The sequence below is a fragment of the Procambarus clarkii genome, chromosome 26 (assembly GCF_040958095.1).
Source record: "Procambarus clarkii isolate CNS0578487 chromosome 26, FALCON_Pclarkii_2.0, whole genome shotgun sequence".
NCBI classification, from domain to species: domain Eukaryota; kingdom Metazoa; phylum Arthropoda; class Malacostraca; order Decapoda; family Cambaridae; genus Procambarus; species Procambarus clarkii.
Genome location: NC_091175.1, coordinates 5,841,373 through 5,863,562, shown reverse-complemented (window position 1 = coordinate 5,863,562; position 22,190 = coordinate 5,841,373). Strand labels below are relative to the sequence as shown.

Sequence of the window (22,190 nt, the reverse complement as noted above, 5' to 3'; positions counted from 1 at the left end):
GAAGGCCTTGCATCAGCTTATGCAACTGAATTCACTTTGTAGTTTTGATGTATATTGAATATATTTGATAATTTTCTGTTCTTAATGTTAGCTGAATGAGTCCGAAGTTAAATTTTGAGTATTTAGTATATTTACCGAACAAAAGCCAAAAAGTTTGTTGCAAAATTTTGCAACTAAACTTATAACACTTAACTTGGCTTATTTTCCTATCTAAATATTTGCAACCTAAACAAACGTTTCAGGGCAATATTAGCCAGCTTACTGATGTATATATTTAGTGAAAAAATATATAAAAATACCCAGCTATAATTGATCGGGGAGAAGGTGGGCTGTGATTGGCTGGCGGGCAGACGGGGGAGGGGCTTACCTCCTCACAACAAATGATGTCATAAAATCCATAGGGTAAAAATAAAAACGTAAAAAAAGTCACAAAAAAGAAATAAAAATCTGCTGCCTTGATGAAGCGAATTCGAAGCAGATATTGAAGGAATACACGCCTGAATAAGGTGGTAGGAGCGTGTATGTGTATTGTGGGAGGGGCCCTTGTGAGTCTGTGCGAGTTTTTCTATGATTTTTTCACATGTCTGGAGACGCCAAGTACATCAGTCTCTACTACAGCCTTGTTCACCAGGGAGCCTCTGATTTTTACAAGGAAATCATCAAAGGTAAGCACTATATGCCATTCACAATGTCATATTTACATCCATTCGCACACGAAATTTCCTGCTTCTAGTGATGACAATGTGAGATGATGGCAGTGCGAAGCTTAATCAGACAAAAGATTAGAGGACGGGTGCCGCCAAGCTTTCTATTGCCTCCATGATTTTCTCATTAGGTGTCTTTGTTTACGTGTGAGAGGCCGGGGCCGGTCCTCGCCTCCCTCACAACCTCTCGCCACAACACCAGTGGGAATGTTATCATGGTGCACCATAGGCCCTCTCCTTAACCCCATGGCTGGCAATTTATTGATTCAGGAGAGAAGGCAGCCGTTTTTTGTTGACATGGCCTTGGGGCAAGAGGGCGGGAGTCTCTACCGTGCCGCTGACAACTGCCCTCCTCCTGCCCCGTCACGCCTTTCTCAGCGTGTCCACCTCTCCTGCCCTCTCTCCCTCCACACACACACTCCTGCCCTCCCTCCCTCCACACACACACTCACTCACTCTTGCCCTCCCACTCTCCACACGCACTCACTCCTGCCCTCCCTCCCTCCCTCCACACGCACTCACTCTTGCCCTCCCACTCTCCACACACACACACTCTTGCCCTCCCTCCCTCCCTCCACACACACACACACACACACACACACACACACACACACACACACACACACTCTTGCCCTCCCTCCCTCCACACACACTCTTGCCCTCCCTCCCTCCCTCCCTCCACACACACACACGCACTCTTGCCCTCCCTCCCTCCACACGCTCTCACTCCTGCCCTCCCTCCCTCCACACGCACTCTTGCCCTCCCTCCCTCCACACACAAACACTTACCCTCCCATCCTCCACACACACACACACTCCTGCCCTCCCACCCTCCACACACACACTCCTGCCCTCCCACCCTCCACACACTCACTCTTGCCCTCCCTCCCCACACACACACACACTCCTGCCCTCCCACCCTCCACACACTCACTCTTGCCCTCCCTCCCCACACACACACACACACTCCTGCCCTCCCACCCTCCACACACACACACTCTTGCCCTACCACCCTCCACACACACACACTCCTGCCCTCCCACCCTCCACACACACACACTCTTGCCCTACCACCCTCCACACACACACACTCCTGCCCTCCCACCCTCCACACACACACACTCTTGCCCTACCACCCTCCACACACACACACTCCTGCCCTCCCACCCTCCACACACACACTCTTGCCCTCCCACCCTCCACACACACACACTCCTGCCCTCCCACCCTCCACACAGGGACCATCTAATTACCCAAAGCTTCCTAACATTACATTAGTAATGAATAAATCTGATATATTTATTCATTATAATGTTAGTGCTGAATGTACAACATGTAAAAGCATATTTTTACTCTGAAAAAGTATAACTTCTTAACAAAATTAGATGAAAATTAGCTGCTGGTGATGCCAAAGCAAGTCGACGGTCCAAGCGACCATGTTGTTGAGCGACTTATCCAAGACACAGTGTTGCCTGAAGAGTGTTTGCTGGCATATCAGCCTCCTGTACCTACCTAACCTAACCAACCTACCAAAACCTAACCTAACAAAACCTAACCTAACAAAACCTAACCTAACAAAACCTAACCTAACTAAACCTAACCTATCCAAACCTAATCTATCCAAACCTAACCTATCCAAACCTAACCTATCCAAACCTAACCTATCCAAACCTAACCTATCCAAACCTAACTTAATATAACCTGTACGCAATCTTGGCTAAGTCGCTCCACAACATTGTAACTTGGATCGTCGACTTCCTATGGCTTCTCATGCCACTTGGTTTTGTCTAATTTCGTTATAAATTTATTTTATTTCAGAGTAAAAATATGTTTTTTCATGTTTTTTCATGTTTTTTTTTTCGAGACTGTGGGTTAAAGATAGTGTTTGCAAATGAGAACACAAAGGAGATGATTCTAACAAGGAAGACCCACCTGCAATATGTGGGAGAACTCAAAAAAGTACTCCTCCAGAAGGACATGATGAGGGAGGAGAGAGCCATGGCGGCAGAAGCAAGGAAGAAGCGCAGGGCGAGAGGGGAAAACCAGGAAATCACAGCTCCCAACACAACTTCCCCAGAGGTGAGGGGGGAACCCACAACCAGCTACCCAGTAACACCAGAGGGGAGGGCAACCCCACCACCCTCTGCATAGAAAACCCCCTACCCCAAACCCTCCCTGCCCCCACTCAAATGCTCAGCCAAATCTCCCTCCCCTCTACACCCCATTCCCACTCTGCTACCCCTCCCCTCCTCCCACTATGTCCCCTCCCTTCCCCCTTTTCCTTCCAGTCCTCCCTCCCCATTCATCCCATACCCTCCCTGTCCTCCCTCCCTTTCACTTGACCCCCTGCCCCCTCACCCCAGTATCTTCTGAGACCCTGTTATCCACCTCACAAATCTTCACACTCATGGAACAGCTTCCCCCACCAACAAAACACTCGCCATGGAGGTGATTTAAGAAGGGGCAGAAGAAAGTGAGCCTCAAGGCAATGTACACTAACATAGATGGAATTACAAATAAAGCAAATGAACTTGGAGAATGGGTACTAGAAGAAAACCCAGACATAATAGCACTCACAGAAACAAAGCTAACGAAAACCATAACAAATGCAGTGTTCCCACAAGACTATTATGTTATGAGGAAAGAGAGAGAAGGAAGAGGCGGTGGTGGTGTAGCTTTGCTGGTAAGAAAAGGCTGGGATTTTGAGGAGATGGTTATTCAGGGCTGTGAAGGTTTCAGTGACTACATAACAGGTACCATAACAACTGGAGGACAAAAAATTATAGTCATATATAATCCACCACCAAATGACAGAAGACCCAGACAGGAATATGATAGAAACAACATGGCCACCATTAACATAATAGAGAGAGCAGCTTCTGTTGCTAGCAGGAATGGATCTGGACTACTAATCATGAGAGACTTACACCACGGGAAGATAGATTGGGAGAACAAAGATCCGCACGGAGGACCAGAAACATGGAGAGCTAAGCTGCTGGACGTGGCAACAAGACACTTTCTAAGCCAGAACGTCAAGGAACCAACAAGAATGAGAGAAGATGAACCAGCCATGCTCGATCTGATATTTACCCTAAATGAGTGGGATATAAGGGAAGTTAAGATGGAAGCACCCTTGGGAATGAGTGATCACAGTGTATTGAACTTTGAGTACCTGGTAGAGCTAGGAATTATCTCCCCCCAAAAAAGAACTAGGAAACAAAAGGCTGGCATACCGAAAGGGGAACTATGAGGAGATGAGAAGTTTCCTAAGGGACACAGACCTCAGAGCTAAGTCTGTACAAGATATGATGGACTATGTCACCCAAAAGTGTCAGGAGGCAGTAAACAGGTTCATCCCGGCCCAAAGGGAAAAATCCGAGAAGCAAAAGAAGAATCCATGGTATAATAGGGCATGTATGAAGCAAAGGGACCGAACAAAAGGGTGTGGAGGAACTTCCAGAATAACAGGACACCAGAAAGCAGAGAGAGATACCAGAGAACCAGGAATGAGTATGTTAGGGTGAGAAGAGAAGCAGAGAAAAATTATGGAAATGATATAGCAAACAAAGTCAAGACCGAACCAAAGCTACTCCACAGTCACATCAGGAGGAAAACAATACTGAAAGAACAGGTAATGAAACTTAGAACAGGCGAGGACAGGTATACAGAGAATGACAGAGGTGTGTGAAGAACTCAACAAGAGGTTCCAGGAGGTCTTCACAATAGAACAAGGTGAGGTCACTGTGCTAGGAGAAAGGGAAGTAAACCAGGCGGCCTTGGAAGGGTTCAAAATTATGAGTGGGGAAGTCAAGAGACACCTGCTGGATCTGGATGTTAGAAAGGTTGTTGGTCCAGACGGGATCTCGCCATGGGTACTGAAAGAGTGTGCAGTGGCACTTTGCTTGCCACTCTCCATAGTGTATAGTAGATCGCTAGAGACGGGAGACCTACCAGAAATATGGTAGACGGCGAATGTGGTCCCAATATACAAAAAGGGCGACAGGCAAGAGGCACTGAACTACAGGCCAGTATCCTTGACTTGTATACCATTCAAGGTGATGGAGAAGATCGTGAGAAAAAACATAGTAACACATCTAGAGAGAAGGGACTTTGTGACAAATCGCCAACATGGGTTCAGGGAGGGTAAATCTTGCCTGACTGGCTTGATAGAATCTACGACCAGGTGGCAAAGATTAAGCAAGAAAGAGAAAGCAAACAGAGCAGTGAATGCAACAGAAAAAATGCCATAAACAACCTCTTTTTCTTCAATTTAGAGTACAGTACAGGATTACTAAAACACTTATAGAATACAAACCCTGCATTGAATGTAACGAAAGGCTTCCTTCTAAGTGGGTCCAAGTGTCTCCCTATTGCTAGCTACTCTAGATAACTCTACTTCTATCAAATTGCAACAGGGCACTTACTAGTCATTAACCACTGGACTGCGCTGGCCGAGAAAACTCGTTCACCAGAATCTGCCCCAGCCAACATATGATTATGTTAGTATATCATAAGATTTAAAACTCCCATGCATACAAGGAGGCACACATTTGCTTCCTCAGACCTCTAGTAACCATCTCCCATCTTCAAAAAACATCCTGAGTCCCTCCCTTTGCTTTCATGGGCTTAGTAACATGTTCTAGGTTACTAAGGCCTACGAAACATTCCTGAGGCTATGGCTTTAGGAACATGTATGGCAGCCATACTATGAGCCACTGAAAGTTTAACAGCTGTAAGTTAGTGATTATCATTATATATTTCAGGCTAAATGAGGACTATGTCCAAATATAAGATTTAGGCTTATATATAGGCCTATATATATACACACTATATATATACAGTATTAGTATGAATAAATACATGGTGTGCATATATTTATGCATGTGTATCTGTATAATATATCTATCTAAATCTAAATAGTTTGTCTGGAAAATGCAGCTGGGACTGCGTGGTGCATGAAGTGCATTAACTTTAATAGCATCTTAACTGATGGAAACAAATTGATAATGTTTCTCAGGTTCCAGTCAGCAAGCATCAGGTCAAAAGTAAATGCATAGTGATCCTGAAAAGGAGCCACAGAGATAAGCTTCCTATGGTTTCAGACAGTCGTTGCAAACCCAGTGGAGCAAGGCCTTGTCCAACTCTCAAACTTTCCAGATAGGAATCAAACCTGTCAAGCCGGTATGTGAGAACATCTGAGGCCCCTAAATATGTACCACTGTCAAAGAATATAGAATAGCCCAGCAATTAACTATCAGACCTCTAAATATTTATATTTTTTAGCATTGCTTGTCTGGCATATATTTTACTTATCCAAAAAGTAAAATTCTGCTACCCCTAGGGTAATTAGATATACAGTATACCCCATCCAATTTTAACATTTAAGCACCTCATATTTACAACCATATGCAGGATTCTGATTTGATAATTATAACCTGATTTAGATTTTATGAAGAAATTGAGTTCGTAACCCGAAAAGTTTGTAAATAGGGGCATTTTGTACCAGCAGACTACTGGACCTAGTTACATTTACAACTGCCTACAAATCACATTAATTAATGCAATAGCTATAACATAATTTAACTGTAGCTTTCATAATATGTATATGTCTTGTAAACAAAGGCATTTGGGTTATCATCGTCATCTGCTGGAGCTGTATGCATGAGGTTATTGCAGCAACTGACAGAAGGTCAAGAGTAAAACATTGTGCATGATATCTTGTATTCACTCATTTGATAATTACAGTACTTATATCCACCCATCAATTAGGATAGTTTTTCCAGGGTGTAGCATGAGCACTTAACCAACTTCAGACTATCTGGAGGTGCTAGTGATAAATTATGTGGCATTTACAGGCTGGACCTTACTAAACTACATCTTTACATACAATGTACAATTCATTAAAACTGTGTTTCATTATTTAAACCCAATGTGCAAATCAATAGGTGTGTTGAACAAGGTGCCAGTCACCATGTTAACCATGAATAATGCAAGAGGTGTCAGAGTTTTGGTAATAGCAAGCCAAACAGTTCCAACATTGTCCAGCTGGTTTAGCAACTTCCTTATGGCAAAATTGACATGTTTTATAGTGCTCCTTATTACTGACTGATTTTACCTTGTATTTAATCTGCTTGGATATTTTTTATAGCATCATAGATCATCATCATCATCATGTACCAAACACAGGACAAAAGAGGCTTTCATGCTGAACCTATCATACCTTGTATCATCATACCAAGAGAGCCCTGCACCATTGTTGAATATCTTTAACCTCTGCCCTGTCTTTATAAAAATAAATGAGCCTTAAAACAAGGCAGACAAAAAACAAATGGTCATAGCCAGTGAGAATAAGTCAGGCTGTAGAGGAGTAGAAGGTGGTGTTCCATATTGCTCTGTTTTAGGATCATTGCTCTAATTTATGTAAATGACTTCCCAGAAGGAGTAAGCTCATATAGTGTATGCTGACGTTTGCAGATGATTCAAAGTTAATGAGGAGGGTAAGAACTGAAGAGAAGTGTAGGGTGCTGCAAGGAGACCTTGATAAACTTCAGGAGTGGGCAGATAAATGGCTGCTGGAATTTAATCCAAGTGTAAAATAATGAAAATGGGTAACTATTCCCTAAAGGGAAGGCAATTACAAGAAACAATAAGAGAAAAAGACTTGGGAATAGACATAATCCCAACTCTAACACCAGAAGATCATGTGAACAGGATAGCATCAGCAACATATGGGAAGTTAGCAAACATAAGAACATCATTTAAGAATGTAAGTAAGGAGGCTTCCAAGTCCATGCACACAGCTATGCAAGACCATTATTTGAGTATGCAGCACTAGTATGGAACCTACACCATGTGAAGCACAAAAAGAAACTTAGAAAGTTCAAAGGTTTGCAACTAGATTAGTACCAGAACTATGAGGACTGTGCCATGAGGACAGGATGAGGGGGGGAACTCACCCTCACAAACTTAGGGGAAAGAGGAAACAGAGGAGGATATGATCACATTTAAATAAAAAGGAGGTAGTACAAGGGGACATTAGTGGAGGCTGGACATGCAATTGAATCATAGAGATGTAAGGAAGTTCTTGTTCCCTGTATGAATAGTCAGCAATTGGAAGTTGTTGGAGTTTCAACAACAACTTTAAACAAAAATATGATTATGGTTAAAAGATGTAATTAACACGCCAGGTATAAACTGCTAGGAGGTTGGGCATGCAGAGCTAAAGCTCACTATCCTGTAGTCACTGACAGGTAAGCACTTGAATCAAAGTTCCTTCAATACTAGCTTGGTTAGGGTGCTGAAGGATCTGTGGACCCAACTGGATCTGAAAGCAAGTGCTCTGTAATGGTAGCTTTGAGTCCTAACTTTTGTAATGCCTAGATCTTGGGTAGTGGTACTGCCTTTGTTGTCCGTACTGTACTTGTTCTCAGCATTACATGTCTTACATTTGGACCAACACTGATTTGCATGCCTCTACTCACTGATTACTCATACCATCTTGCAGCATTTCAAATTTTTGGGCCTTTTGAGGGCATTTAGGGCTTCTTGTGTCTCTTGCTGTTATGGATTGGGGGAGGAGAAGGCGACTTTCTCCAGTAAGACTCCATTTGTTTGCCTTTCTTTTTCTCAAGGGAGCAGCACCTGACTTTCTCACAGTATTTTCTGCTGCTGTGGCAACATTTAGGATTATCTTTGGGGGAACTTTCCATTCTCTCTTCAGAATACCCTTTTGTGTTGTCACTTTTTGTTTTGCTGCTTGCTTTCCTCAGCTGGTGGATTCGGGGGTCAACTGTATCCCTTTTTCCTTGCCTGTTTTCTGTTAGGGTACTTTATGCATTTCTGAGGTTGGGTGTTGACCCTCTTGTGGCTTTGGAGTTCTTAGGTTGTGCCAGCTTCTCTTCTTCCCCATGAGATTTTTGTGAGTTTGTTTGATGCAGGTTGACTGCACTGATGCCCCTCTTATGGTGTGTGTCTTTTTTGCTTCAGTCCCATCATGATACTCTCAGGGGGCCTCGCTTCTTTCTTGGGTTTTCTCAAGTTTCGTCCCGGTCCTGTATCTGTTTGGCCTCATTTGGCCAGTCTTGGTCCAGCAGGTGGTTTTCTTGGGATTCCTTGGTCCCTTGGTTGATCCTTGGCACCCGTTGTGTTCTTTGATGTGATGCTGGTTTGGGTGTTGGTCTTTGGTGTCCCATATCTTTGTCTGCCTTAATTTGCTCGGCCATTTAGTTTGTCTGTGAGCTAGGTATGATGTGCCTTCTCTCTTGACAGGTTTTGGTTTCCTTGTTGGCTGATGAAAGTTCCACTTGGTTCTGTCATTGATTTGGTCTCTGTTAAGCCAGGTCTGGGTCTTCAAAATGTTACTCCTTCTTTTCTGCCTCCAGACTTGTTTGGTGCCTTGCTTCTGTCTTGTGGGAGTTCTCAATTCCTCATTGGTCTTTGAAGTAGTTATATGGCAGCCTGTATGGTCTTCTTGTTAGGGGTTTGTAATGCTTGCATACACTCCTACATTCCTATTTTAGTGCTTTGTGTGAAAGAAGATTCTGCCAGCTGTCTTTATTTGTGAATGAGAAGCAAAGTGAGTGCATGGTGACAGTTGAATTCTCGAAAAAGTTCAAGAAATGCACAGTGTATGTTCATGAGATCAAGTTTTCTTAATTCAAGACTTACCGGTAAGTATATCTTGTTGGGTATCTGTGGAGATCTCATGTTATCAGAAGACCAAAGGTATTCCAATGGCCATTGCATGCCTAGTGGTTTGTTAATTACAGCAAGGAGAATATATGTACATTAACTAGTCATCTTCTGGGAGAGCAAGTTATGGCATGGAATGAGAGGGTATTCTTGCGCCTTGTGGTCAGTGAGGGCGAGAGGAGCCAGCCGTTTCCTAATGAATAGGCCACAGCTATGACATGATCATGTCATGACCTCTTTCCATTTGAAGGGAAAGACCCTGATTGGACTAGGCATGATGCCTTGCATCATATTGGTCAAATTCATAAAGTATACTGGCCAACCGTACTTGGAGGGAGCATCCAGTGCCCAAGGATGCCCGCCAATGGCATTCCGAAGTTGAATTTTGCACTGGTAGGACGTGGTAGGCAGAGATTTAGAGTAACACCTTAGACATTGAAAATGTGTCTTACACATTGCATGAACAGTCCTGCAGATTCACCACAATCAAAATCAAATCATATGCTTGCTTGCAAATCATGCAGTTGCAAAGAAATTACGTACTGTATGATTTCACATATCAATTATTTTACAGTTAAAACATGCAGCACAAAGCATCTGAATATAATGTAAAAAAAATGTGAATACTTGATACTGATGGATCATAAATTGCAATCTCATGGAAATTTAATACAGGCTTGAATCTTATCTCAAATTGAAAAGTAGCCTATATTTAGCTGGAGAAAAAGTACACTGCAAAAGAGAATATATTGTACAGTAATACAAATAATGAGAATCATAACATTAATTATATAAATCTGTAGTACATACAGCTCTTGAAATTTATACCAGTGCTGTGATGTTATCAAAACATATATGTACTGTATAAAATTTGTTAATGGTTTATTTTATTTTTAATTTCAAAACTTGTTTTTTTCCAGAGCTGCAGGCTTGTTTCTGCCAGTTAATCAGCTCAACTGACCATTGGAACAGCAGTACAATAGTTAATATGATTAGCATAGAGTAGCTAAGATGGCAGATAGCTGTTACTTTGAGTGGAAATATGACTGTGCAGACAGGCCAGAGAAGTTTACAGTTTCTGGAGCACGAAGAATACAGACAATTATCAAGTGCAGCAAGGATAGTGATGATGGAAAGCATACTCAACTCCATAAACAATTGGATGAGAAAGGCCAACTTGAAATACACTCTCATAAAAGTTAGTTTCCTTATACATTTGAACAAACACAGCATTCATAATATGGTGAATTCAGTAACCGAAATGTCAGGAAACTTTAATAGTCTGACATTTCTGAATTTTGTTCTCAAGAGAATTGTACTCTTTGTGGAGGGCACTGCTTCTTGAAAAGGTATAGAAGCATCTATTCTGGTAAACTGCATCACCCTCAGCTAGGGGGACCTCACTATGCCTCATAGGCTCCCTCTCCCTAAATGGGGAAACAATTTATTTTTTGTTAACTACTGTAATAGATTTTTGTACCACAGCTAGTTGCTATAGTGGTATAAGACAGGTACTTTATTAAGAAAGTTACTGGTGAACAGCCACATAAGGAAATTATATGAGCCCTTAGATCAGCTGAAGCACATGGACCTGACAAATATGGAGTCTGATGGAAATGCAAATGTTATATCGGGGTGAAAACTTAGTTGTACAAATTTACTCAAAATTCTGATTGAATAATTGAGTGAAGATCTTGTGATATTTTCACTTGAATATGACAGTATGATAGCATCTACATAAAAGACACCTCTGTCTTGTAGTTGGCACCAAATATGATGATTTGCATGTTGGGTGTTGAAAATTGATTCAAGTAGATTAAATGTGAGATAAAGTTGGCTCAAGGAGATAAGGAACACTGTAAAACATGTATTGAGTAAAGAAGTTGCTAAACCAGCAGGATAGTGTTGGAACAATTTTATTTGCTACAGTATTGCAAAACTTTGACAGAAGTTTGAGTAATGCAAAACTTTTAGCATTATTCATGGCTAACATGATGGCTCAAACCTTGTTCAACACACCTATTAATTTGTACATTGGGTTTAAATAATGAAATACAGTTTTAATGAATAGTAAATTTTATGTCCAAGATGTAGTTTAGTGTAATGTCCTGCCTGTAAATGCCACATAATTTATGACTAGCACCTCCAGATAGTCTGAAGTTGGTAAAGTGCTCATGCTACACCCTGGAAAATTATCCTAATTGATGGGTGGATATAAGTAACTATTAAATGAGTGGATATAAGTTATCATGCACAATATTTTACTCTTGACCGTAGTCAAGAGTAAACTAGTCACTTATTGCAGTCAGTCACTGCAATACCCTCATGCATACAGCTCCAGCAGGTGATGATGATAATTCAAATGCCTTTTGAACTTTACCAGCATACTAGTTGTCTGTTCACAAGACAATATATTATGATAGGTACAGTAAAATTATGTTATAGCTATTGCACTAATTAATGTGATTTGTAGGGGTTATTAATGCAACTTGGTCCAGTTGTTTGCTGGTGTCCTATCTATGGTACTATTTTTAAGACCTTAAGTGTTATCAAATCAGAATCCTGTAGGTGGTTGTAAATATGAGGCACCTAAATTGGATGGGTTGTATAACAATTACCCTAGGGTGGCAACTTTTCATTGTTCATGTTCAGCCCATTTCATTGGGCTGATCAGCCCAGCAATTGGTTTTCAATTTTTGGCCTGTTTTGACAGGGGTACATATTCAGGGTCTTCAAAAGTTATAATAGACAGGCTCTTCAATTTTTATTTGAATTTGGGAGGTGTGAAAGTTGGACTCGGCTTTGTTCTATGGATTTGATGCCATAGGTGCTGCAAGTACTCGTCTCCACAAATGTCAGGAATCAAAAGCTTCTTATCCATGTAACTCCTTTTTTAGGATCACAGTGACTATCTTGAGCTTTCCCCTAGCCATGATATCCAGCTCAACTATTCAAATCCCTATCAAGATTCCCTCTTTGTCTCATGCAGATTGGTCATGGATTTATTCTGTTTCTTACAGTCTGTTTCAATCTTTGCATTTGAGTTTTTATGGCAGATGTGCTTTCTGCTTCATGTGGTATCTGAAATATCATCTTTTAGTCTTTTAGAGAATCTATAAGATGGCTTGGTGATCTCTCCAATGGTTCATTACTTTGAGGATCGCTTTTTTGCTCCTTGTTCATCGTCTTGACTTCTTATATCCATTCATCTCGGTTTTGAAATAAGCCTCTGGAATCCTCCATTATTTTGGTGATATTAAAGCAGAATTAGACTGTTGCTAGATCTCACAATCTATGCAAGGTTGCCCCCTTGAGAGTTTTCTTTTCAGTCATGTTTGAAAATATGATTCCTACATATGGCTCCTGAAGGTCAAACTGTATCTTACCAAGAGTGCTACAATATATCCATAAGCTCCTTCACTTTGGCTTCCAATGTGTGGCCCTGAGCAGGCCCTATCTCTGTTAATCTATTCTTCATGGGAAATAACCGTTGCAAGACTGGATGGTGTTCAGTTATGTCAAGGCTCTGTATGAGTGCCTCATCTGGAGGCTGAGGTACCTTTTGCAGCCCAATTATTTGTTGAGTGACTGTCAAGCACCTTCTATGACTGCAAGGATGTTTTGAAAAGATTCATGTGGTGTCAATACCATGTGTCAATTCTGCCACACTGCATTATCACTAACATAACAGTTTGCATTATATGTACCTTTATGAGTGGCAGAATAATCCACTCAGAATAACACATTTCCTAAACTCAAAGCATAGCTTATAAATTTGAATGGATATTTACTGCATTGTCATGCAGTAATCTTCCTAGATCTAGATACAGTATGTATTTTTCTTCCATATGTTTGTTATAATTTGCCATAATTTTCCGCTATGTTGACATTTTATAAAATAATTTTGTTGGATATACTCACCTCGTAAGTAAATTTTTAAACAATCTTCCATTGCCCTTTGTATCCTTTTTATCTTTTACTACCATGAAAATGTAATTTACATACCAACAGTATGTTGGCTTAAGATAGCCTACATTATTTTCCAGCTTGTATATTTCGTCTATTGAGTTGCAAATGTCAGGGCATTGCTGGGATTCCATTTCAATGCCTTTTGCTCTTAATCATGCAGCTTGTTTTCAGTACTCTTAAAAAGAACTTCTGTAGTGAAAACCCCCCTAATAGTTTATCTAGGATTTCTTTGGAGAGCTTTGGAGCTTATAGTGAAGGGTGGTGATACACCACTCGCAATCGAGGATCCCGGGTTTGATTCCCAGGCAGGACAGAAATGGTTGGGTGCATTTCCTATCACCTAATGTGAAATAGGTAACCGGGAGTTATTCAAGTGTTGTGGAGTTGCATCCTAGGTAGGGTAAGTAGTTCGACCTTGGGGGGGGACCTTGATGCAAGCCTAAAGTATATGCATACACAAGTTGCCTGTCTGCAACAAAACAAATTATTAACTATTAAGATACAGTAGTATAATCAGTTGTTACTTTATACAGTAATGTAATTATTATGTTGAATTTAAATTCTGTTACAATGTACCTATTATTCCCTTATTGTCAGCTTGGACCTGCCTGAAATGCTAGGCATGTTAGTGGCTTTGCCACTAACATGCATACATTGTTGAATGTAGCAATCAACAATATATGTACTCTCACAACCCAATATACTTTTTGGCACTATATAAATAGATAAACAAGTAAGTAAATATATATATATCATTGGACGCAGTACTGTTAAGGATATCTAGAAATTTACTAATGAAGTTATGAGAGTATTTTGTAGTGATATGTGGAGCTATGATCTGGTTAGTTGGGTCTTTGTGAGTTGATGAGTTTGAGTGATAACTTGGGAAATTGTGAAGCTAGGTGCACTATTGGGTTTGTGAGTCATTACATTCCCATAAATATATCCATTATAGTGTAGCATTCTGACAAGCTAGTGCCTTAAAGGCAGTTCCTTGATTTGTGTGGGAGTTAGTGCTGCAAAAACAATGCAAATAAAAAATTGCACAAATCGAATTTCAAAGGCATATATTATAGCAAAATAATTTGGTTCCAGAGGCCCTCTGAAGTCCACTTTGTCATACTTTAATGACAAAATATAAGTGTTGAAACAGGTTTTTATGTACGCTCTACTTTACAGCCACACATTCAGCAAATAATAAAGTCCAGAATACATACTGTACTTTGGATATGATCTCATTCATAGAAATGAGAATTTGTATGAATTATTCATGCTTGAAGAATGTTATGCCCCTGAAGATAATGAAGCAAATAATTGTTCTGATGGGTCCCCTAGCCATGATGTGCCTGACCACCACAGGTGCGGCAGTCCAGGTCACCTAAGGCTCTACCCAGTCTGCCTCCTTACCCACAGCATTTGGGGACATGGAACATCTGATGGGGCCCATCATCTTCATGCTTAATGCTTAAAACATGCAATTAACTCAGTCAAGTTACTCCCTTATGCACACACAACAATATTAGACAAAAATAAATTTTTTGTCTTTTTTTTCCAAATGTGAGTTAAAAATATTGCATGAAAAATATTGATATAAAATATAGAAAAATAATATATTTGTGTTGATACGTATACAGAATTCCATATTAATTAAATTCTGATATTGAAGACAATTCCTAAAATGTTTATAGAAAACATTATCCTGTAACCCACATACAGGATAATTTTTTTTGAAATTCTAACCCACTTGCAGGATAATTTCTGTAATTCTCTCTAAAAATTACAGACAATTCTTAGAGAGATTGTAAATAAATATGGTTGACTAAAAAAAAGCTAAAATTGATCCCAAAATTAACTCGTAACATAAATATTTTTGGGTGCAATGATGCCGGATGCTCCAGGATAAAGAACATTTGGTCACACTTTACCCTTCAAAGATGAGGGGTAAAAACCCCCAAGAGCCCGGCTGGGTCTCAAGAAGACTAGGGAGAACTGCATAAAGCCCCAGCCACCAGGGTAAATCCTAGGAACCAACTCCTCACAAGGACAATTAGAACTGAAGAAATGAGTCAAACAGAAAACTGGAGCCATGACCACCTCCCATGTGGTAAATGCAGAAAGGAAGCCAAACCCAGCAGGAATATGGAAATCTCATGATCTGTTGGATAATAGACCCCAAAGGATGTTGGAAACTTGGCCTGAAGCAGAATCACCTGATTTTTCCCTCTGAAATTTGTATTTTTCAGAAAAGAATTGTATACTACGGGGGGGGGGGGGGGATGCAGTAAAATTTGGATAGTCTGTTTATTAAGTAGAGTAATTTCCATAAAATATTTTTTTTTTAATTTTTGCAAATACAGTTTTGCATTTTTATTTGTAAATATTAATCAAAATATTTAATACATTTATATTTTATAATTGTTTTCCCAAGCTTATACTGTACTATAAATTGTACAAAAGAGTTTGTAGCATTTTTACTGTGATATTTGCTTACCTATTGTGAGTGCACACATGCTCACATGCTTTCCCTGTGTGAGTGCGCAGTCTTACCTCTCACTACTCGAGCATTTTCACTCACTTTTCTTTGGGTATATTATTATTTCTAAGCTTAAACCATGTCATCATGTCATCTGAAAAGTGTGTGATAAGAGTACCACCAGATTGAGTAGCTGGTAGAGGGTTATGGTATTGTCACTAGTATACAGTAGTGCTGTTTTATTTATAAAAAGCAGAGGAAGTAAACCATGGAGTTTGTAAGTGAGAGAGAGAGAGAGAGAGAGAGAGAGAGAGAGAGAGAGAGAGAGAGAGAGAGAGAGAGAGAGAGAGAGAGAGAGAGAGAGAGCAGGGATGGGAAAAGCAGAGAGAGAAAATCATTGAGAGCATCTAAATTTTAGCAGCTGCATGATGCTGTGTATGTGTGGTTCGTGTAGAATTGTATGGTAGGTGTACCTCGTTTTTTTGGCTCATAAATCCAGTCTGCAGCTGAACAAATGGCACATACTGTCGGCATTGAGATTTTCAAGACCAAACCAGGGTGGCTGCAGAAGTTTTAATAGATGACATAACATGGCACTGTAAGTGTTTTTGTTGCTTCTGAATTAACACCAGCCTCTACTTTTTTGTACTAAAGAAAATTGTTTAAATACAGAATATACATTACATATTACCAGAATCGTTCTTTATTATGTGTCTAAATATGCATATAACTTGTATTTTACTATAAGAAAAATGTGAAAAGTTTTGTGATAAATAGACCAAAATGGGCCATTATTTAGAAATCCGAATCATGTCTGAAAAACTGTATGATCCAGATTTTGCAAGGTGAACTGTATTCATAATGTTATTTATACCTGAACAGTACTGTAATGTGAAATATGCCTGGCACAGGAACTTGGATTACCTCACTTGATTGGCTGTGAGCAAAACATTTTAGTTAAAAAAAATCATTATTATTGGTGAGTTGATTAGGCTTGTTAAAGGAGTACAGTACAGCATTTATATTTATACATATGTAATTTGTTATTTCAGGCCCTGGTGCAAACATGAGCTATCTGCCGCCTTGGGCACCAACTTCAGGAGGGGGTCATTATCCCCCACATATGCTCTCTCCACACTCCAGCTCTCCACATTCTCCTCAGACTTCACATAGTACAACTCAGCCAAACAATTCCGGATCAGTTTATCAAAATCTCTCTCCAGTTGTAAAAAGTGTTTCTCCTGCAAATGTTTCTGTTACACAGTCCAACAATGCACCAAAATCATCTGCTGTTGCTGTTCCATCCAGTGGTTCAGCATCATCTCCCACATCAGCAACATCATCTGCTCCGTCATCTGCACCTCCAGTAACTATTGGAGATCATTATGAGCCCCAGGGCTTTCAGAGGTCAAATACACCTCCTCTAAAAAGACCTGACTTGATAGAAAATCTTAAAACTGAAAATACTATGAGTGATCATCCGCCGTCTGAAATGTTACTTGCTCTAGCAGGACCCAGCTCTCTGGACCTCAAATCACCTAGAAAGTATGTTAGAAGGTATGGCTTTGTTTTGCATACAGATTCAATTAACAATAAATGTTTTAAATGTGGTGCTAAAATTAGTATAAAATATTAAAAATGTAATATCTAATTTATTGTAACAGTTAATATTTCAATACCAGTAAACTCTACTTCAATATTTCCATACAGTATTTGTTATCCATAGAAAAAATTATTACAAAGTATACAAATGTAAAAAAAAAACATGAAAATACTGTACTGTACTGTATTACTTTTTTAGTATTATGCTGTACTTTCAGGTCACCAGGAAAGTACCCAGCACCAGAGCAGCTGCCTAGCCCAGTTATGTTCTCATATCAAGGTAGAGGAAGGCCACGAAAAAATTGGACTTATGCAGCGGTAAGGAACTGTAAATCTTTCTGGGAGTGCCCCTTTTTCCCCCTCTCACTTCCCAAGTAGCTTCCAGAGTAACTCCACTCTGCTGCTCTCCTTCCAAATATGGCACCCTTCCTGTGCGCAGGAAATAAATTCTTGGGAAAAAATTCTTTTTGTTTTTGAAAATGGTAAATACCCTTCCCTGATCACAGATATGTAAAAATAAAATCAAAATTGTAATTACTTTGGCCGCAAAGGGGTCTGGAAAATGGCGTGTGACATCACGATTTGGTGGTCGGCCGTGATGTAGACTCCCGAAGCCAGTCGCCCGCCAGCTTCAACATGCACGAGTTGCCACAAATATTTTTTTGCTAATTTTTTTGTGTACATTTCCAAATACATTTGTTTTGTTTTCTCTTGCCAATCCTATGTATAATGAACACGTACACAATATTATGGCATTATGGCAATATTATGATACCTGGTTGATTGGGTTCTGGGAGTTCTACTCACCAAGCCTGGCCCGAGGCCAGGCTTGACTTGTGAGAGTTTGGTCCACCAAGCTGTTGCTTGGAGCGGCTCGCAGGCCCACATATCCACCACAGCCCGGTTGGTCCGGCACTCCTTGGAGAAAACAATCTAGTTTCCTCTTGAAGATGTCCACGGTTGTTCTGGCAATATTTTTTATGCTCGCTCCCTGCTCCCTGCTGCTACTTTTGTAGAGTGGAACTATGTTAGCCTTTTTCCACACATCTGCTACAACTCCTGTATACAGGGATGTCTGAAAAATCAGCTGAAGTGGAATGCTGAGCTCAGGTGCACATTCTCTCAGAACTCATGGGGAAACTCCATCTGGGCCAACTGCTTTGTTCTTACTTAGCTCTATGAGCATTTGTTTCACTTTGTCTCTAGACGCCTCTATGTGCTCTATGCTTTTCTCTGGAATTCTTATTGTGTCTGGTTCTCTGAAGATCTCATTTTGTACAAACACACCTTGGAACTTTTCGTTTAATGTTTCACACATTTCCTTTTCATTTTCCGTGTATCTGTCCCCCATTTTCTCCAAGCAAAGTTCCGGTTTGTGCCTTCTTATATTTGAAATCTGTTGGAACTGGTCTGGATATTAGGATGGCCTTCCCTTTGTCCACCTTGATTGGCCCTGTTGCAGATAGGTTTCTGTCCCTGGTTGGTGCTGGGAAGGTCTTAGCTTTATCAGTGGGGCCTTGAATGTTGGTTTACCCTCTGGGTAGATTATTGATTCACAGGCAACTCCCTCTCTCCTTCCTCTCACTTATAGAGTGAGCCAGATTCTGGTCCTGGCTTCTGATAGTTCAGGGTGGGTTTCAGAAGTCTATTGCAATTTCCTAGGGCTCGGCTATACTGTACAGTACCAGTTCTTGAGCTCAGGGATCTACTGAGTGGTCCACCAAAATATGCTTGATTTTTCCTGCATATTTTTGTGGGAGTCAGGGTTTATGTTGTTATCCTTAAAATGCCTTTTAAAGAAACCTTTGGCTTAAATTAAATTTTTGCACATATTGTTTTAATGAATAATCAAGTTTCTTTTTTCAGGGTTTGCCGACAATGATTCCTGTTACTCATCCACCAATGCATGCAGGATCTGCAGAAGATCCAGATGATGAAGAAAATAAACCATTTAAGTGCAATATTTGTGGTAAAGGGTTTAAACTTAAAGGGGGTCTCATGCAACATGAAAGAACACACAGCACTGATCGACCCTATGTTTGTCCAGATTGTGGCAAGCTTTTCCGGCAGCCAACTCATTTGCAGCAGCATATTCGAATTCACACGGGAGACAAACCTTATGACTGTGCTTTTTGTGACAAATCATTTAGACAGAGAACAATATTGAACCAGCATCTGAGGATACATACGGGAGAGAAACCATATGTCTGTATGGAGTGTGGAAAACAGTTTCGACAGAAGGCAATCCTTGATCAACATTTCAGAACACATTTGGGTGAGAAACCATATGCGTGCCCACATCCATCTTGTAGAAAACATTTTAGAGAAATGGCATCCCTAATTTCTCATATGCAGTGCCATAAAGATGTGACCGATCCTAGAGCCGTTCTTCAGCAAGCAAAGAGATTGATTAAGGAAGAACATAATGAAGATATAAGAATAGATAATCCAGCTCATGGACGAGAGCATGTGGAAGGCTCTGACAGGAGAATAGAACAAGAAAGGGTAGCTCAGGATAGAGAATTAGGGCAAGATAGAGGACTGGGACAAGATAGAGGACTGGGACAAGATAGAGGATTGGGACAAGATAGAGGATTGGGACAAGATAGAGGACTGGGACAAGATAGAGGACTAGGACAAGACAGAGGACTGGGACAAGATAGAGTACTGGGACAAGATAGAGGTTTAGGACAAGATAGAGGTTTAGGACAAGATAGAGGCCTTGGACAAGAAGGAATGGGACAAAACAGAATAGGTCAGGAGAGGACAATGGGACAAGATGTAATAAATCAGGATAGATCCCAAGGACAGGATCACAGAGAAAGTGTAGGTAGTAACTCTGAACAAAGTGGAGGATATCAGGGGAATGGGGAGCAAGTACGGCATGATCACCGTTCTTTCACTCCACAAAGTGCATCTAATAACGGTTCAGCTCATAAATCGCCACATCCTTTGCCACATTCAAACACAGACCAACAGAATGATAGTTCATCAGCCCCACCACATTCACAACCTCCTCCAATTTCTCCTAACATGATGCCAACTCCACAGATGGCTATGGCCAACTTGATTCCATACCCTCACTCAATTTTCCCAGCAGCATCCTACATGATGCCTCCACCTGATCCAAGACAGTATCACCCACAAAATCAAGGACAGCATCCTTCAAGGCCAAATCAGTAAATGTTTAATTTATGATTTTGAGAGTTAAATCTTGAATCATGCAAGTTTGTTGTAATAAAAAATCTTGGTTGCAGGGAATTTTGATTCCAAGTGATGTTATTTAAAAATTAGAACTATGCAATTAATCTGGAAATTTATATAGAATTTTTATCATGGGAACTTTTGACCAAAGTTTATGAATGCTATTGCTTTAGGATCAGATTAACTAGTGTCTTAGTTTACTCTAATAAGTCTTAACTTGTAGCTGAAGTTAATACAAAGTGAATTCCTCAGCAATATCAGTGGTTAACAAAATTTTAACCCTTAATATATACATTTTCTAAATCACAGAGATGACTGGATTAAATGAAATTAAAACCCCCTGTCTTGAGCTACACAGGGCATTTTGCAGTAATCACTTAATATATTTATAATGTAATACAACATTCTGTTTCTGGTTAACTACTTCAAGGATTTTTTTAAGATTGGTCTAGCAAAATGCGGCAAGGTAGTTGCAATTCTTATGACCGTTGTTTGACTAACAGTTTTATTTGTTTATTTATTTATTTATTTATTTATTTTTTACAACTTACAAAGCCATTTAGTGCTAATATTAATTTTATTTATGCATTCTTTTAGGCCACATTTAAATAAAAGCAGAAGTTCCTAGGAATCAGCCATTATTTGGAAGAAGCATATTGAAATAGGTAATATCAAGCATAGGTTAAAAATCTAAGCATTAAATGAGTCATTAGTTAGGGGTGCTGTGTCTAGTTATTTAGATTTTAAGATTTTTTCCACCATGGTAGACTTTGTTGATAATCAAATTTTTGTTAAAAAATAATCAAGTCTTGTGCATAAAAATGTAATAAAAAATATAGTGTATGTAGATTTACAATCTTTCTTACATGAGAGCAGCAGCAAATTATACAATGTTCTGCCAAATCTTTTGCAAATCAGATTTTTCCCATGAGGAAAATGTTAGATATTGTATTTAAAGAAAAATGTACACACACATGTGCCCGGTGCATAGGTTTGAATACAGAGAAAGTAACATTCTGCATATTCTGTCTGTGTTTTTGTATATGAATAGTAGTTGAAACCCCAAGCAACAATTATAAATTTTATTGAAGTATAGCCCAGTGTTATATTATGAGAAATATATGAGATTTAACCTAGGATGATGCAGCTGTGGCTCTTATGTTATGCAGTGTCTCTTTCTTTGTGTTTGACCCAAATTTTTTATAAATGTCATTGAAAGGGTATGGTTGCTTAAATGGGCATTAATATTTATTGATGTATACTTTGTTTCAGTGAGCATGCCATGGCCAAGCAGATCTTTGTCGCATAATGCAATACAAAATATGTCTATTTAAATATGCAGCAGAGGTCTAGTTTCCTAGATGCAACCATAGTCTGTTTCACAAGTTTTGTTAAATTTTTATATGTAGAATTTTAGTTGTAAATGTTCAGTTGACCTAAACTTCCCAATATCTTGAATATTTAAATTTTATATAGTATTTCATTATGATGGAGATCTCATTTTCCATATGACTAAGTTGTCACTCAGCATAAACAAATTGTTGTCA

The 22,190-nt window shown here is 39.8% G+C and overlaps 1 protein-coding gene across 8 annotated transcripts; it reads left to right on the top strand.

The window, feature by feature from the left end:
- Positions 1-363: 363 nt before the first annotated feature.
- LOC123756701 (uncharacterized) lies at positions 364-22,190 on the top strand. 8 transcript variants are annotated; one of them, XM_069331790.1, is made up of 6 exons: positions 849-922; positions 2,523-2,783; positions 10,316-10,593; positions 16,890-17,394; positions 17,658-17,757; positions 19,306-22,190. In XM_069331790.1, exons 3-6 carry the CDS (start codon positions 10,407-10,409, stop codon positions 20,620-20,622), a joined length of 2,109 nt encoding a protein of 702 aa, XP_069187891.1. In that variant the 5' UTR covers positions 849-922; positions 2,523-2,783; positions 10,316-10,406; the 3' UTR covers positions 20,623-22,190. The 8 variants fall into 8 exon arrangements, with proteins under 8 accessions (XP_045595907.2, XP_069187890.1, XP_069187893.1 ...); XM_045739951.2 differs by lacking the exons at positions 849-922; positions 2,523-2,783 and adding an exon at positions 364-665 and having other exon boundaries at positions 16,890-17,382; XM_069331789.1 differs by lacking the exons at positions 849-922; positions 2,523-2,783 and adding an exon at positions 364-665.

What these genes read in the sequence shown, in the direction of transcription:
- LOC123756701 (XM_069331789.1), top strand. Translation starts at nt 10,407, where the DNA reads ATGGCAGATAGCTGTTACTTTGAGTGGAAATATGACTGTGCAGACAGG. An exon ending in TGAAATACACTCTCATAAAA is followed by an intron (nt 10,594 to 16,889) that starts GTTAGTTTCCTT and finishes TTGTTATTTCAG; the next exon opens with GCCCTGGTGCAAACATGAGC. An exon ending in AAAATTGGACTTATGCAGCG is followed by an intron (nt 17,758 to 19,305) that starts GTAAGGAACTGT and finishes TTCTTTTTTCAG; the next exon opens with GGTTTGCCGACAATGATTCC.